The sequence below is a fragment of the Nerophis ophidion genome, linkage group LG03, assembly GCF_033978795.1.
Source record: "Nerophis ophidion isolate RoL-2023_Sa linkage group LG03, RoL_Noph_v1.0, whole genome shotgun sequence".
NCBI classification, from domain to species: Eukaryota; Metazoa; Chordata; class Actinopteri; order Syngnathiformes; family Syngnathidae; genus Nerophis; species Nerophis ophidion.
In genome coordinates, this window is record NC_084613.1 from 70,682,111 (window position 1) to 70,701,814 (window position 19,704).

A 19,704-nucleotide genomic window follows, 5' to 3' on the forward strand; every position below is an offset into this window, starting at 1 on the left:
ATCCAGGTTTTTGCACTTCCGATCCGATACCGATACTGGCCTATCCGAGCATGTATTAAAGTTTAACGTTATTTAGTCTACTTAGTTATCAGATTCATGTTGAAAAGGGTTTAAGTACTCTTGATAACAACTAGCCAGCTGAATTAGTTGAGTTTGAATAAATACAATGGTTGGTATTCAAGGATAAACACAAAATAGACAAAATTATACATGACAAACAGAAATGGCATCATTAAACAGTAAAAAAGTGAACAGTATAAAATGCAAATAATGCTGTAAATATTATTTAAAAAAAGCAAAACACTCAAACAACCTGAGTGGGAGAAAATGTATATGACTCAGCATCAATACTTGCTCTTGAACAAATATAAACTGAAAAAAAAAACTATCACACACGCCTTTCAATTGTTTGCCCCAGTCCGGGGGGAAAACAATTGAAGTCCAAGCATAGTGGGGAGATTCTTTCTAACAAAGACGAGCACTTCAAGATGCTTAGGTGTCAGCCTGCTCCTGTGTTCATCTATGATGAGTGAGGCTGTGCTAAAATGCCTCTCACTCTCAAGAGTCATTAAAATGTCTTACAACTTTACCACCACGCTAGACTTTATTGTGGCATGTTTTGCACTCCACCTCTTCATCTTTTTCGTTTTGTGGGGTAAAATAATCCCACACTGCTGACATTTTTACCGTAACTCTTAATTCACACGGCCGTTTTAACGGTTAGAACACAGACCTGTGGATGTGTTGAAGGTGTGCTGGAAAATGCGGAACGGAGCTTAGGGAGCAGCAGAAGAGTGGAATGTATTATTTAAATAGGTGCATTGGAAAACGCGGACCGGATTAAAAAAAAAAAACTGGATCTGAATCGGCATTTTCCCATGCCTTGCCGATAAACATTTTTTGGCAAATATCGGCGGCCGATCCGATAGAGACAACCCTACCCTGGACAAGTCGCCACCTCATCACAGGGCCAACACAGATACAGACAACATTCACACTCACATTCACACACTAGGGCCAATTTAGTGTTGCCAATCAACCGATCCCCAGGTGCATTAACTTAATTTAATTAACTTTAAATTGAAATTGAGATTTTCAGCATAATCCTATTCCAGAACAGGACTGCTGACGGGTCAGCCAACTTCCGGCGCTCCATACATGTGGTAATCCATCCATTTCCTACAGCTTATTCCCTTTTGGGGTCGCTGGCGCCTATCTCGGCTACAATCGGACGGTAGGCGGGGTACACCCTGGACAAGTCGCCACCTCATCGCAGACATGTGGTAATTTCATATTCAAATATTATTTAAAAAGGTTCATTCTAACATTTTGTATTTATTTTTACTTTAAAAAATGATCTAGTCATAAAAAAATTGAGTCAAAACCAGCTCCACAGACAAAGAAAATGTCCAGTCCATCACCCAAACAGGAAATAACACACAACAAAAATGAAAAGTATAAACATAGATAAGAAAACATAAAAGTTCGGTGTATACTAAAGACATATGCTTAAAAAAAAGTCAGCCACATTATTCCCCCCCGCTCCCCCCGACATGACGCACACGCTGACGTTGGACATTCCTCACCAGCGTGGGCTCTTCCCCCGACTTGTGCCAAATCACAAACCTGCTGAGCAAGTTCGAGCGTGTAAATTAAAAAAAAAAAAAAAAAAAAAGATGTAAAAAGCACAGCTTCAGTCTGACTCAGCGTGTTTACAAATAGGTTGCTTTTTATTTTTATTAGAATACATACGGTCTGCTGTACAGTTGGCAAGAGAGCTTACATGCGCCAGTAAAGTTAAAACATGCACATTTACCTGTAAAAGTCCACATGAGCACAAATACACAATTTTCCCCTCACAGAGTCCACTTAATAAAAAACTTTTATTGCCATATTGATCTGCTTCTTATTGATTAATGATGTACGCTCCTAAAATTCCTATTTCTTTTCTTTCTTTGGCAGAACAAAGAGCACATGAGGCCCTGAACTGAAGGCCTAATGAGCCATGTAGCCCCGCCCCTTTTTTCTCCTCCACAAATTGAGAAATGTACTAAAACAAGAAAAACACAAAATAATACAGGATGACATACTCTCCAGGAGTGTAATATAACACAAATATATATATATATTGTTCTTAAAACCACAAATATATTCCATTAATAATAAGGCCCACTTTACAAAATTAAATTTTTCTCCTTAAATAAAGTCTATCAGCATTCAAAATGAGACATCTTTTTATGCTGTTGTTCTGACAAAAGAAATAAAAAAAAAGGAGATTCAGTTGGTGAAGGAACTACAAATATGGTGGAATGATTTTCGGATAGATTTGATGAATTTTGCAGTAAATAAAAAAAGGACACTGAAGCAGGTTTTTCCACAATAAAAAGAGAGTGTTAATCCATTAAAAGGTCTTCAAGTTAAGTGCTGGTTAAGTGCAGATTATATTCGCCACAATATAGGATGCCAGAAATGTTTTATTCACAAGCACAAGACTTGAAATGAACAGCATGTTGTAGTGTAGTGTTTGTTTTACCATTAGAAAAGAGTAAAGACAGGTCGTCTTATATTCTTTTGTGTGTACATGCAAATGTTTGACAAATATAAACAGGATCTTCTTATTATATTCAGGTGAAAAGAGACAATTTTTTGTCTTTTTTAAACTTGCTGGCTTTTTTTTTTTTTTTGGCAAAAGAATGTAAGACGTCAATATTTTATTTATTTAAAAATTCATGTAATTTTATCAACAACATTTAGACTATACTTTTGTACATCTTAGTAAAAAAAATTACAAAATAAAAGCCAAATTATTAGGGTATTTTTTTTTTTTACATATTTTTTTGTCTTTTGCAGCAAACAAAAAAACATTTAACTCCAAATGAGGTGACGTCTTATATTTGGGGTTGAGAGATTTCTACGAGCAGGTGGCACCAAAAAACTTCTCCCTGCACGCACACACGCACACGCACACACACACACACACACACACACACACACTCACACACACACACACACACACACACGTGACCTGAAAAGACTTTATTGTAAAACTAATATTGAAAAAAATGTTTTTGTTTTGTTTAGTATTTTATTGTTTTAAAATACTTTTACTGGTCTTGAAAAAGAGGTGTTGTCTTATATTTAGAGGAACTGTCCATAAAAAGAAAATCGAGCTCTTGTTTGGAAGCTGAAAAGAAAACCTTAGAAAGTCATCTAATAACCTCTCGGTGGGATGGCTTGAGCGCCGAAAAGAATGCAGGATAAAACGACAACACACACAAAAAAAAAATGGAGTCAGGAGGAGTTTTTTTACTAGCCAAAATATCACGTGGATTGTTGGCGTGAGTAAAATAGATGTGATACTATTAAAAAAAAAAACTGCAATGATGTCATATCGAGGTTTCATTCAAGCCGCAGGGAGTCTCCGGCAGAACCGGGCACCTTTCTAAGGTTTCATGGCTATATTTAGACACCCCAAGTCAGTCGGGACAAAAACAGCCCTTTGACCCTTTTAGCGAACTGGACTAGCAAGTTTTGGGGTCTCCGAACGAGTCCCCACTTTTAGAAAGGAAGACGCTCAGAGGATTGGAAAACCTCTGAAAGAAACAGGGACTATACGATTCTACATTTTGGGGGCTCGAGTTTTCCTTTAGGAAATTCCAGGACTTGGGAATTCTTGATTGGGCTTTGACAAAAAAAAATATATATAAAAACTGTTTTTAACAATGAAAGAATTCTGAATATTAACTGCCAAAGCGGCGAATAGAATGAAGGACAATCCTGACAAAGCAGCAGAGGAGAGAAACCAACAGGCATCAAAATATATATTTTTTCAAATCACGTAGTATTGTTTTGTTTTATATTTGGAGTTGAGAGATTTAATATGTGCAAACCAACAGGTGCTCAGAGCTTGTCTTCCTGACGCACACGCACACGCACACACACACACACACACACACACACACACACACACACACACACACACACACACACACACACACACACACACACCTCTACACGTACAAGAAAGGTGCTGCCTGCTAGAAAAAACACACTCTTGTATTTGGTTGAATAATAATAACAATAATAAATAACCAAAAATAATAAATAACCACTAATGCAACCTTCACTGAAGCCCAACTTTATTCAAAAACCCTCGACAAATTTTTAGTTTGTTTTTATAAATGTTTTGCCCCCCCCCAAAAGAAGAAAAACTTAATATTTGTAATTTTTACAGTTAAAAACAAAAGAAAACAATTTATAACTGAGAATCCATTTTTATATCTGGAGGAATCCTGCTACATTTAAAAACTATTAGATTTGTAGTAATACATTCTATTTATTATTATTATTATTTTATTATTATTTATTATTACTATTATATACTATTACTATTATCATTATTAAAATTTATTAAGAAATTAATACATTTTCTTGAGGGAACTCTCCTGAAGGAATGACTTAAGTACTATCTATCTAAATAGCAGAAATCAGTTTGGACAAGACTCACTCGGTCTGAAAATGATGAAACTTTGCCAAAATATTTGAAACAAGTTAAACATATTTGAACGCGTTACAATCTTTTGCCACTTCCTTATCGTAAATGACTTGAATGCCGAAGTTTTCCACTGATGTCCCGCACTGTCAGTGACCCCGCCCCCCTTCCGCCTGTGTCAGTGACCCCGCCCCCTTCCAGCTGTGTCAGTGACCCCGCCCCCCTTCCACCTGTCTCAGTGACCCCGCCCCCTTCCGGCTGTGTCAGTGACCCCGCCCCCTTCCAGCTGTGCCATCCTATGATTGGCTGGCATGTGCAAAGTGTAGTATTGTGTGTTTACAGAAGAAAGAAGAGCACCATGGGTAATGTAGGGTAGCAGGTGTGATATATCCATCATTACAAAAATCAACTCTTCCTAAATGTGCCTTTAGTTGAGATGTGTCAGCAGAAAGAGGAAGGTAAAAATGGCCCACAACAGGAAGCTAATTATTGCATAATCATGACAAAACAAAAAAGGGTCCCGGGTATTGATATTGAGTGAACATGCCGAGTCATCGCACTTCACTCCTTGTCCGGCGGAGAAGTGCGTCTCAAGTCCCAAAAAGCGACACGGTGGCGTAATTTGGGAGTCATTCGCTTCCTCTTTTTGGTCACGTAGAACAACACCGTCGCCAAAGAATTATTCTTTTTTTTTTTTCCTTTCAAGCGCCGCCATGACGCGGCAGTTTTAGTGAGATGAAGTCATCCCTCTGAGCCTCTCCCTTGTCTTGGTGTGCGACTACGACGTGACTAAAACACATCCGGCGAGCAGAAGAGGACGCGTGCGATGGCGAAGACTCGTTCTGGGATGTCAACGTGCACTCACTTTTTTTTGTTTGTTTGTTTTCTTTCTTTCTTGTCGTTGCTCGTTCTGAAAGCTGCTGGAGATGATGGGGAGGCTGGAGGGACACCTGCTGCCATCTGCTGGACAAAGGAGGTATCGTCTTGTTATTCAATGGAAGCCAACAGGAAAGCTAGGAGTGCGATACAACTTCTCCACTTCCGATAACATACTGATATTGGAGCCTTAAGTATTGGCCTATACCGCTAGAATCTGACACAATGTCAGCACGAATCATAGTACATTATTTTATTAGTGGTAGTGTGGAATGTTAGAAAATGCTTGATTAGGAACTATGTGACAAACCCTAAACTTATGACGGACGTACATTGTCTATCATTTGAAATCTGAAGTAGTCATTTGTGTTTTGGCAATACCTTGAGGTCAGAGTTATTTAGATACAGTAAATTGAATTATCCGCACGTATGTTACTAAACACTTTCTAATATACAACTATAATTACAGTGGAACCTCTATTTTTCAATCCCCAGAATGGATGTAAACATGAATAATTGGTTCTCGCCTCCACAAAAGTCCCTACTTTAGCAAAACACTGCAGACTTTGAAGACACTGCATACATACATACATACATACATATATAGACATGTATTTATATGTGTATATATATATATATATATATATACATATCATATATACATACTTATATATAGACTGTATGTACACACACACACACATATATATATATTTATACACATATACTGTATATATATATATACACACAAATATATATATATATATACATATATACATACACACATATATATACACATATATATACATACACCTATATATACGTACATATATACAGTTTATACATATACAGATATATATATATATATACATATATATACATACATACATACACAGATATAAATATATATACAGTATATATATATATATATATATATATATACATACATACATATGTATACAAATATATATCCATCCATCCATTTTCTACCGCTTATTCCCCTTTGGGAGTCGCGGGGGGGCACTGGTGCCTATCTCAGCTACAATCGGGCGGAAGGCGGCGTACACCCTGGACAAGTTGCCAACTCATCGCAGGCCCAACACAGATAGACAGACAACATTCACACTCACATTCACACACTAGGGCCAATTTAGTGTTGCCAATCAACCTATCCCCAGGTGCATGTCTTTGGAGGTGGGAAGAAGTCGGCGTACCCGGAGGGAACCCACGCTTTCACGGGGAGAACATGCAAACTCCACACAGAAAGACCCCGAGCCCGGGATTGAACACTGACTACTCAGGACCTTCGTATTGTGAGGCAGACGCACTAACCCCTCTGCCACCTACATATATATGCATATATATATATCCATCCATCCATTTTCTAGCACTTATTCCCTTTGGGGTTGCGGGGGGCGCTGGTGCCTATCTCAGCTACAATCGTGTTAAATATAAAAAACCCAAAACCAGTGAAATCAATGATTTGCAAATCCTTTTCAACTTATATTTAATTGAATAGACTGCAAAGACAAGATATTTATTGTTTGAAATGACGATTGTTTTTCTTTTTTTTTGCAAATATCGTTAACTTAGAATTTAATGGCAGCAACACATTGCAAAAAAGTTGGCACAGGAACATTTTTACCAATGGGTTTGATGGCTGTTCCTTTTAACAACACTCGGTAAACGTTTGGGAACTGAGGAGAGCAAATTTTGAAGCTTTTCAGGTGGAATTATTTCCAATTCCTGCTTGTTGTACAGCTTAAGTTGTTTAACAGTCCTTTGGTCTCCGTTGTAGTATTTTATGCTTCATATTGCGCCACACCTTTTCAATAGGAGACAGGTCTGGACTCCCAGCAGGTCGGTCCAGTACCCACACTCTTTTATTATGAAGCCACAGTGTTGTAACACATGGCTTGGCATTGTCTTGCTGGAATAAGCAGGGGCGTTCATGATAACGTTGCTTGGATGGCAACATATGTTGCTCCAAAACTTGTATGTACCTTTCAGCATTAATGGTGCCTTCACAGATGTGTAAGTTACCCATGCCTTGGCCACTGATACACCCCTATACCATCACAGACGGTGGCTTTTGAACTTTGTGCCTATAACAGTCCGGATGGTTATTTTCATCTTCGTTCCGGAGGCTACAACGTCCACAGTTTCCAAAAACATTTTGAAATGTGGACTCATCAGACCACCGAACACCATACCACTTTGCAAGAGTGAATCTTAGATAATCTCAGGCCCAGCGAGGCCGGCGGCATTTCTGGGTGTTGTTGATAAGTGGCTTTCACTTTGCATGGTAGAGTTTTAACTTGCACTTACGGATGTAGCGACAAACTAAAGTTACTGACAGTGGTTTTCTTAAGTGTTCCTGAGCCCATGTGGTGATATCCTTTACACACTGATGTCGCTTTTTGATGCAGTACCGCATGAGGGATCGAAGGTCCGAAATATCATAGCTTACGTGCAGTGATTTCTCCAGATTCTCTGAATCTTTTGATGGTATTACGGACCGTAGATGGTGAAATCCCTAAATTCCTTGCAAAAGCTTGTTAATAAATGTCGTTCTTAAACTGCTCGACAATTTGCTCACGCATTTGTTAACAAAGTTGTAAACCTCGCCCCATCTTTGTTTGTGAATGACTGAGCATTTCATGGAAGCTGCTTTTGTACCCAATCATGGCACCCACCTGTTCCCAATTAGCCTGTACTCCTGTGGGATGTTCCAAATAAGTGTTTGAGGAGCATTTCTCAACTTTCTCAGTCTTTTTTGCCACTTGAGGCAGCTTTTTTGAAACATGTTGCAGGCATCAAATTCCAAATGAGCTAATATTTGCAAAAAAATAACATTTTCCAGTTCGAACTTTAAGTATCTTGTCTTTGCAGGCTATTCAATTGACTATAGGTTGATAGGATTTGCAAATCATTGTATTCTGTTTTTATTTACGATTTACACAATGTGCCAACTTTGCAGGTTTAGGGGTTTGTATGTTATATTGGACAGTTGATGATTGGAGGTACTTGTTCATCATCTAAACTTATCAAACTGGGGTACTTGAATCTTGTGTCGTCCTGTCTGGAAGACACGGATTACTGTTATGCTATACTATATTATGCTTGTATGATTTTTTATTTGTTAAAGAATATAACTTAGGTACTGCAGCTTTAATAGGACTTCTTCTCACTTTAATAGAAGAGGAGAAAAAAGACCTTACCTGAGCCATCTCCACGGGGCACTAATGGTGTTCGGCCTGGCGATGGCTCCACAGACGACTCCCCGTCGGTCCGGCCTTTCCCTCCGTTTTAGCCGTAGAGCCGTGACCCCGAGTGGCCCACTGCTCCCCGCTGGATGTCGGCGTCTTGGTTGTCCGGTCGTAGGAGCTACCCATGGGGAGAAAGTTGGGGCTGGAGGGGTGCTGTTTCCACGAGACCTGGTTGAGGCCCGGGTTTGGACTGCGATCGCCTCTATTTGGACCCTGGGAAGAAACAATGGAGGAAAGAAAACATGAACGCTGGAAAAAAAAACAATATTGTGTCTGCAGTGGAGTCTTTATGGTTAAAACAATACATAGCAGGTCAATATTTCTTATAGGAAATCCTCTTGAACCCTCTTAAAGCGCCTTATAAATAAAATGTATTATTATTATTATTAAGTCATCAAGTCCTGTTCCAACGTGTTCTTTTTACTAAAAAAAGTCAGCTTTAGTCCAAATAAAACATAAGAGCCAAGGGGGTAATTTCTAAGAAAAATTAGCTTTAGTATTATCTTCAGCAGCAACATAGACACTACTGTCTCGCTACAAAGCATTAAAACATGCACACATTAACTTCCTGTTCAGGCCCAAACAAGCTTCAGAATAAAAGCATGGCCATATTAACCCGCAACCTTCCAAAGCATCTACTATTTCTTTAAAGGCCTACTGAAACCCACTCCTAACCGACCACACAGTCTTATAGTTTATATATCAATGATGAAATATCAATGGTGCAACAAATGCCAATACGGCCTTTTTAGTTTACTAAATTGCAATTTTAAATTTCCCGCAAAGTGTCGTGTTGAAAACGTTGCGGTATGATGACTCGTGCATTTGAAGTCTTGGGTTGTAGTGGACATTATTTTCCAGCCCGATCCAAGCTATAAGTAGTCTGCTTTAATCGCAAAATTAAACAGTATTTTGGACATCTGCATTGCTGAATCTTTTGCAATTTGTTCAATTAATAATGGAGAAGTCAAAGTAAAAAGATGGAGGTGGGAAGCCTTTAGCCACACAAACACACTGTGTTTCCTTGTTTAAAATTCCCGGAGGTGAAGCTTTACTATGGATCAGAGCGGCCAAGCGAACATGGATCCCGACTACATATCAACCGGCAGTTTTCCGTGAGAAAATTGTGGTAATAAGTCGGCTCTTACCGAAGATCAGCGGAGCTTCTGTCCTGCTGCAGCTTTGTGACTTCCCTCAGAGACTCTGGCGTCAACACACCCGTGGCCACACCCCTCTGACTTTCAGGTACTATTTAACTCACTAAAACACTAGCAACACAATAGGCAGGTAAGGGATTTCCCAGAATTATCCCAGTAAATGTGTCTAAAAACATCTGAATCGCTCCCACTGGAAACGCCTTTTTTTTTCCCCTTGTCCTTCACTCTAAATTTCCTCATTCACGAATCTTTCATCCTCGCTCAAATTAATGGGGAAATTGTCGCTTTCTCGGTCCGAATGCTGCTGGCTATGATTGTAAACAATGTGAGGATGTGAGGAGCCCTACAACCCGTGATGTCACGCGCACATTGTCTGCTACTTCCAGTAAAGGCAAGGCTTTTTTTATTAGCGACCAAAAGTTGCGACCTTTGTCGATGTTCTCTACTAAATCCTTTCAGCAAAAATATGGCAATATCGCGAAATGATCATGTATAACACATACAATGGACCTGCTATCCCCGTTTAAATAAGAACATCTAATTTTAGTAGGCCTTTAATGTATTTTTTTTTAAAGATTGTTTTTTAAAAAAAAAAACTAAAACAATAAACTAAGAGGCTGCAGCTAGTTTAGCTGCCGCAACACTGCTGATTTGCAATAGTTTTTTCATACATCACTTTAAAGAACTTTACGGTGAGAGCTGGCGGGAGTATGGACGTAAACAGCGAACAATGGGTTTTGAAGTCCAAATGCCTCCATGTTGCTCTGCACGCACACTCTTTATTAATCAGTAGAATTTATGTTTTTTGTCATTCTTCCACCCCACGCTCTTTCTGCTTGTATGCGCTCTGGTGTTTGTGTGTTTTGACACACTCAACATCATGCGCCTAAGTTTGTACGTCACCGACGGATGGCAGCATGCTGATGAAAAAAAAAAAAAGTACCGGTATTTTTCAAAGGCAGTGAGTATAGTATCCTTTTTAATTCATTAGTACAGTGGTACATTATTAGTACTGCTATACTTAGTGTGTATACAGTATAAGTCATTTCAAGAAAAATGACTATACTGTAAATGTTGTTATCAGGATATGTAATTACCTACATCCGGATAACTATTTTTGTTCATTTTGCACAGCACTGCCTAGAGATGTTATTTGTAGGCCATAATGGCTAGCCCCGGAGTCGGATTTACCGAAAATTTGAACCGTACAACTTAGACTTTCAGAGGTTGCAATGTTGGCATTTTCCTGGAGCCTCGCTTGGATTGCTTGATTATGTGGGCATGTAATCCTTCAACCTCCAACCAGAAAACATGTCCCCAAGCTGGGAGATGTATCATTTGGTAACGGCCATAAGGGCCCATGCTCCTCTTTCAACCTGAGCGACTTCGCAAAGTCACACTTTACCAGCCTTCTGTCATTTCCCAGCACTGTAATTACTGACATTTTGTGGGCTAATACGCTTTGATGGAGCCCTGCTGGCCTGACTCGCCATGTCTCCGAGGGCAACCGACAGGAAATAAAGTCATTTGCCAAGCCTGCGGAGTGGGTGTGATCACTGTGGTCACTTCCTGCTCCAGTCATTGAGGAGAGGAAACATTAGTGTGGCATATTCTCCTTGTATGGTAAGCAAGCTGTGAGCTTTTTTTTTTTTAAATACAGTGTTCTCCACTGCTGGGCCTTAGGTTGCAGACTATGAGAACATGTTCACGTGTGGCTTTAGGAAAATATTTGGCTAGGAGGAACGTCAGCCTGCTAGAAATGCTGCTAATGTGTCCCGGGAGGATAGATCTAGTGAGAAAGGCCAGAGTTCTGGCCGCGTCACACAGCGGCTTCTGTTCACAAATGAAGGCTGCAAAAGAGTCCATTTTAAAAAGGAAATTGTGTTTGGCAACAGAGAAAACACTAAACCCAAGTCTGGCCTATTTAAGCATGAAATTGACGGGTAACTCTCCCTGCTTTAGATTAATGTAGTGAAATATGTAAAGTTGCTGTAGGTCACCGGCGTAAAATTACATAAAAACATATACAGTGGGGCAAAAAAGTATTTAGTCAGCCACCGATTGTGCAAGTTCTCCCACTTAAAATGATGACAGCGGTCTGTAATTTTCATCATAGGTACACTTCAACTGTGAGAGACAGAATGTGAAAAAAAAAATCCAGGAATTTACATTGTAGGAATTTTAAAGAATGTATTTGTAAATTATAGTGGAAAATAAGTATTTGGTCAACCATTCAAAGCTCTCACTGATGGAAGGAGGTTTTGGCTCAAAATCTCAAAATACATGGCCCCATTCATTCTTTCCTTAACACATATCAATCGTCCTGTCCCCTTAGCAGAAAAACAGCCCCAAAGCATAATGATTCCACCCCCATGCTTCACAGTAGGTATGGTGTTCTTGGGATGCAACTCGGTATTCTTCTTCCTCCGAACACGACGAGTTGAGTTTATACCAAAAAGTTCTATTTTGTTTTCATCTGACCACATGACATTCTCCCAATCCTCTGCTGTATCATCCATGTATCCATTTTGGTATAAACTCAACTTCAGAATCGATTTTCATTTTTAAAAAATCGTTGTTTGTTTCTACCGAATGTAGCTGAGATAGGCGCCAGCGCCCCCCGCGACCCCAAAAGGGAATAAGCGGTACAAAATGGAAAAAAAAAATGGTTGCGGTTTTTTTAATTAATCAATTGAACAAAACAATACACAGCAAAACCATATAAATGCAATCCAATTCCAAAACCAAACCTGACCCAGCAACACTCAGAACTGCAATAAACAGAGGAATTGAGGAGACACAAACACGACACAGAACAAACCAAAAGTAGTGAAACAAAATGTAATATTATCAATAACAGTATCAATATTAGTTGTGATTAAAATCCCTCATTGACATTATCATTAGACATTTATAAAAAAAGAACAATAGTGTCACAGTGGCTTACACTTGCATCGCATCTCATAAGCTTGACAACACACTGTGTCCAATGTTATCACAAAGATAAAATATGTCATATTTTTGGTTAATTTAATAGTAAAAACAAATTTACATTATTGCAATCACTTAATAAAACATTGTCCTTTACATTTATGAAAGCTTTTTTACAAAAATCAACTACTCTGCTTGCATGTCAGCAGACTGGGGTAGATCCTGCTGAAATCCTATGTATTGAATGAATAGAGAATCGTTTTGAATCAGGGAAAAAAAGCGTTTTTGAATCGAGAATCGTGTTGAATTGAAAAAAATAATAAAAGATTTTGAATCGAATCGTGACCCCAAAAATCGATATTGAATCGTATCGTGGGACACCCAAAGATTCACAGCCCTAATATACACATATATATATATATATATATATATATATATATATATACATATACACACACACACACACACACACATGTATGTAGGCTATGTAGGCTGTAGTATAATTATATCATTCATGTAAATAAATTAAATATATAAATCACTACACTAACCTCAGAACTGTTTAAAAGAAAGCTACAATAACTTGTAGTTACAATTTTAACTATTGCGCACAACTGTGAGAGTGTCTATGCGCTGATCATGTTCAAAAAGATGTGGGAACGGCGAGAACAATGATTTAAGGCTACATAGAAATGTAATAACGAATTGAAGAAGGAAGTTTGCCAAACTTGATAAACATAACTGCAGTACTACAGTAAAACCCCCAATAAAACCCGCTTTTCGAAGAAACTCGCCAATAAGCTGTCATATGCCAACACGCACGCACGCACGCACGCACGCACGCACGCACGCACGCACGCACGCACGCACGCACGCACGCACGCACGCACGCACGCACGCACGCACGCACGCACGCACGCACGCACGCACGCACGCACGCACGCACACACGCACACACACACACACACACACACACACACACACACACACACACACACACACACACACCACACAAATCCTTCTTTCGCCACCTTGCGCACGGCTCTGTTGGGTAAAGCAGACACGAACAGCACCGTGAATCTATGTAGCTTTATTTTTAGCAACTGCTACGTAAAGAACTTACGCAATGTACGTAACTGCGCCATAGCGTACATGTCAATCCAAATCCTTCTACAGTATGAAGTATATAAATATCTAGTAAAATATGATAGCAACAACGATCAATTTGCACAAAAAGATGGAGGATTTAGAATATCAGATACGACCGGACATGTCAATTTGTTAAAGCATTAATTACAACAAGCTTGAGACTGATTGACACCACCCATCACTACAATATGAAGTATATACAATAAAACATTAAATATTAAGAGCATGTGAACCACTCCTTATTTCTTTACTTCCCTAATGACCTCATTAAAGTTTTGGAATCCATTAGAAATATCCGGCCCGCGGGCTGTAGTTTAGGGACCTCTGTAGTAGGCTATACAGTCAATGATAATGTGAGTAGCTAAAATCGTTGTTACACAAGGATAAATATATATACAACCAATGATAACGTTAGAAATTAAAATGGGTATTACGCAAGGCTATACAATCAATGATTACAATAGTACCTAAACTTACAATAGTAGCTAAACTGGTTGTTACAAAGTTAAAATAAAATAAAATAAAATATAATCAATGATCAGGTTAATAGCTATTCTTGTTGTACTAGGCTATGCAATCAATAATGTTAAATAAAGATTTTATTATTTTTAGTGTTTACCTCTGGAAAAAAAGAAGGCAATATTAAAGGACAAGATGTGTAATTTAGTGAAATCCTTGCAAGAAAGTATATATATATATATATATATATATATATATGTATATATATATATATATATGTATGTATATATATATATATAATATATATATATATATATATATATACATACATATATATATATATATAAATACACACATATATATATATATATATATAAATATATATATATATATATATATATATATATATATTAGGGCTGCGAATCTTTGGGTATCCCACGATTCGATTCAATATCGATTCTTGAGGTCACGATTCGATTATAAATCGATTTTTTCGATTCAACACAATTCTCGATTCAAAAACGACATTTTTCCGATTCAAAACGATTCTGTATTCATTCAATACAAAGGATTTCAGCAGGATCTACCCCAGTCTGCTGACATGCTAGTAGAGTAGTAGATTTTTAAAAAAAGCTTTTATAATTATAAAGGACAATGTTTAATCAAATGATTGCAATAATTTATATTTGTTTTGACTATTAAATGAACCAAAAATATGACTTAATTTATCTTTGTGAAAACATTGGACACAGTGTGTTGTCAAGCTTATGAGATGCGATGCAAGTGTAAGCCACTGTCACACTATTGTTCTTTTTTTTTTACAAATGTCTAATGATAATGTCAATGAGGGATTTTTAATCACTGCTATGCTGAAATTATAACTAATATTGATACTGTTGTTGATAATATTAATTTTTGTTTCACAACTTTTGGTTTGTTCTGTGTCGTGTTTGTGTCTCCTCTCAATTGCTCTGTTTATTGCAGTTCTGAGTGTTGATGGGTCAGGTTTAGTTTTGGAATTGGATTGCATTGTTATGGTATTGCTGTGTATTGTTTTGTTGGACTGATAAAAAAAAAAATAGAAAAAAAAAAAAAAAGAGAATCGATTCTGAATTGCACAACGTGAGGATCGTGATTCGTATTCGAATTGATTTTTTCCCACACCCCTAATATATATATATATATATATATATATATATATATATATATATATATATATATATATACATATATACATATATACATATATATATATATATGTATATGTATATATATGTATGTATATATATATGTATATATGTGTATATATATATACACATATATATACATATATATATATACATTTACATATATATATATATATATATACACATATATACATGTATATACACACATATATACATACATATATATACACATATATACATATACATACATATACATACATATATATATATATATACATATACATACATATATATATACATATACATACATATATATATACATATACATACATATATATATATACATATATACATGTACATATATATACATACATATATATATATACATATATACATGTACATATATATACATACATATATATATATACATATATATATACATATATACATATATATGTATATATATACATACATACATATACATACATATACATACATACACACACATACATACATATACATACACATACATACACACACATACATATATATATATATATATATATATATAAAAAGTAAACGTTTTAACCTTGGCTATAAAATATATATATATATATATATATATATATATATATATATATATATATATATATATATATATATATATATATATATATATATATATATATATATATATATATAAAAAGTAAACGTTTTAACCTTGGCTATAAAATTAGTGATACCGCGAGGTCATACAATCAATAACAACGTTAGCAGTTCTTGTTGTTACGCTTGGCTATAAATCAATAACGTTAAGCTAAACATTGCTCTATTCTACTAACAGATTTTTTAAAAAGTCAACTTTCTCTAGGCAACAAACAGCCGCTAGAAATGGCTGTGTTTTGTAAATACATAAGACATTTTGCTTAAACTTGCCTGTTGTGTAATGTGGGTCTGTTATGAAAAAAACTGACTCTGCAGAACAAATATAATTTAAAAAACGTCTGCAGAACCAATCTATGTCACCTCTATGTCTTCATTGCAATTTTAAAGAAAAGCCAACCCCAACTATTGAATCACTTCTTCCATTAAGACGCAATTCAGGTGACATGTTTCAGACAATTGATGGTTTTGTTGGGTTGATTGGTGAAGATTTACACAGATGCGACCTTGAACCTATTTCTGTGGTTCAAGTCTTATTCCAGACGTACAGTAGACTCCCTCTCTGGTTTTAGACTTAACATTCTCGGATATTTTGGTGTCTTTTTCATTAACTGTTATGGTGTGATGAGATTTCCCGATGACAAAGTGGCTCCCATTTGTGCAACAGTCTTGGGCTGGATTACATGTGTTGTTTTAGCGATGCTATACAGCGGGGATATTTGGCTGGTACGAGTTCATTTCATAACCGTCAAACGCTTTTACACCTGGTTCCAAAAAAAATAAAAAAATAAAGCAGAACACTGCTGCCATGTAGAGGATCTTTGACTATGTGTTATTGTAAATCCTCAAAAACAGCAGAGCATTCTTGTCACATACAAAGGAACTTTGACTTTCTTTCTTTGCATGATGCATATTTAATAAATAGACGAGAACTACACAAATTAAACGTTACTGACATGAAAATCAAATGTTGGAATTGAGAACAGGAAGCAAAAACTGTTACTACTGGCTATGAAATTAAAAAAAAGGTAGGATTGGATAAATTCTGCTGACTAGGGTTGTGTGAGTACCAACATTTTGGTACCCTTACTAAAAAAATGTTCTATATTTATAAAAAATTAAATAAAGGGGATCAAAATTTTTTTCAAAATCATATAAAAATAATTGATGGCTTTATTTTGACAAAAATTGCAATCAAAGCACAAATTTGGCATTAAATAAAAGTTAACATACTAGTAAACTTCTCTTTTTATGGTAAGTAAGCAAACGGGTTACAAAAGCTCCTCATTTGGCTGCTGACAAATGCAGTAACGTATTGTGTCATTTGCAGTTCTATTATTTTGGCAAAACTATTATTAATACACTTGTTCATTTACTGTTAATATCTGATTACTTTCTGATTTAACATGTTATAGCTCCACTTATTTTAAAATGCAATAAGCCCTTATTATTCTTTTGTTTGGATACTTTACATAAGTTTTGGGTGATAATACAAATTTGGGAAAATCGATCCAATACCAAGTAGTTACGGGGTCATACATTGGTCATACTTAAAGGTCTCCTGTCTCTACAGACGTATTTCCTGCATGTTTATAGCTCATTAAAAAATGACAGAAGATTTTGTGATGACAAAGAATATCGATATAATCGTTACAGTCCATATTTGTATCGATCCACCCATTTGTTTACATTCAGGAGCACTAACTTTCTGTTAGCGTTTAGCTACTGTATCCTCCTACAGTATGTAGTAAAGCATGTTTATCCATTACACGTCCCGCAGGGATGATAATTGTAAGAAACAGTTAATTTTTCGCCATGGAGGCGAGGATTAGTGATATAAAAGTAGCTAAAACACTGCCGCTAGCTAACTATGTTAAAGTTAAAGTATCAATGATTGACACACACACACTAGGTGTGGCGAAATTACCCTTTGCATTTGACCCATCACCCTTGATCACCCCTTGGGAGGTGAGGGGAGCAGTGAGCAGTACTTCAGACTGAAAGCTCACTTGTTTTTTTAACCCAAAACTCTTTAACCTCATGGTTTCACATTTGAAATAAAATAAATTCAGTGTGGGATAGTGGGGGTTGGGGGCCTTTTGGTCCGAAAAGTTCAGAGTCACTAATTGACGTCATTGTCTAATTTGCACAAATGGCCATGTAATTCTGATAAGGGTATAAAAGTGTTGTGGGAGATACAAAAAGTGAAAAAACACAAAAAGCAAAACAAATATGTTATGTTGAGGAATAAAATAAACTTTTTTCCTGTCTCATATTTTTGTTAATTTTGTCTTTATATGCCAGTCCTCTGAAATGAGGGAAGAGCATGAGCGATACATTCAAAGTTCGATACAACGCGGTCGTTGGGGCCTATAAAAATGAATGCTGGATTTTTAATTCCCTACTTTCATAAAGATTTACTGTGTAAGTTTTTAAATATGAAATCATTTGGTGAAAAACAACGCGATTGAATCTGGTGGAAAAAAACATGCAAAGATTCAGGGTCCATGTCACGTTCGCGTTGTATAGAACATTGCATTATATCGGACCGCGTAATATCAAACTTTGAGTGTACGTGCTTTCATGTCAAACTCTCCATACGTTTCAAGTAACACAAAAAAAAGCTGCTATATTTAGTGCAATGAATACTTGCTGAACATAGAAACAAAGTCGCTAAATTAGCAACAATCATCTCTCCAGCAATATCTAATATAGTACATTCATAAGCAGTACCTTTAGCATGTGTTGATGAGCAAGCTATGTGTCATAAGCATTCATCCTTTCGGTGTCCATAGATGTCATCACAACCATTCCAAATTAATCCATCTTAACTGTGTTGACCATGTGGAATAAACGTTACCATGTTGAATAAATGACACCTAAACAAATCATCAAAAGAAAGGTTTAAAGTAGAAAGTCTGATCAATAAATGGACTGTTGTAGTTAGGCTGGCGGCATTCCACTTTAGGGAAATTCTTCTGCCTAATGCTTATTGATTTTTTTGGGCTTACACTGGTCTACAACATGCTGAGTTCTGCAATACTCACGTCACTTAAAGAATGAAAGCACCAATACTTTTCCTTTAAGTCTAGAACAAGAGGATTGCGCTGATTCAGAGCAAGCAAGAGGATTGCGCTGATTCAGAGCAAGCAATCAAGTTTAGGACACACGCTTACATTCATGCAAGACGGTAAGAAGGCAACCCTCTTCTGTCACCCTTTGACACTGCAATCACACGTTAATTCCCCGCCATCCCCCACTGTCCTGACTGCAGCTGTATTTATCCAAACCTCTTGGGAATGGACACGGTACAGACCACTGAAATGTGGTCGGGAATCCAAGCCAAACATTGTTGGCTGTGCAGAGAAGACCAACGATGATGACCACCATTTGAACCTTGTTTTTCTTGCAAGTCTGGCAATTTGTGTCAGGAACTATCCAAATGAAGTGGCCACTTTGTTACTCAGGAAAAATAAAAATCAGGAGGTCCCATCATGCTTGCGAATCAAGTAAATGGATTTAGG

At 36.8% G+C, this 19,704-nt stretch overlaps 1 protein-coding gene across 5 annotated transcripts in view; it reads right to left on the reverse strand.

The window, feature by feature from the left end:
- Positions 1-1,703: 1,703 nt before the first annotated feature.
- Positions 1,704-19,704, reverse strand: part of luzp1 (leucine zipper protein 1) — a 103,275-nt gene continuing 85,274 nt past the window's right edge. For 4 of the 5 annotated variants that reach the window (XM_061895985.1, XM_061895986.1, XM_061895982.1 and 1 more), the window contains 2 exons: positions 8,587-8,847; positions 1,704-5,452 (listed from right to left, as the gene is read on the reverse strand). In XM_061895985.1, the coding sequence (XP_061751969.1) occupies positions 8,608-8,847 (240 nt within the window). In that variant the 3' untranslated portion in view covers positions 1,704-5,452; positions 8,587-8,607. Of the gene's footprint in view, positions 5,456-8,586; positions 8,848-19,704 lie in introns of all 5 variants that reach the window. The other variant, XM_061895983.1, reaches the window with a different exon arrangement.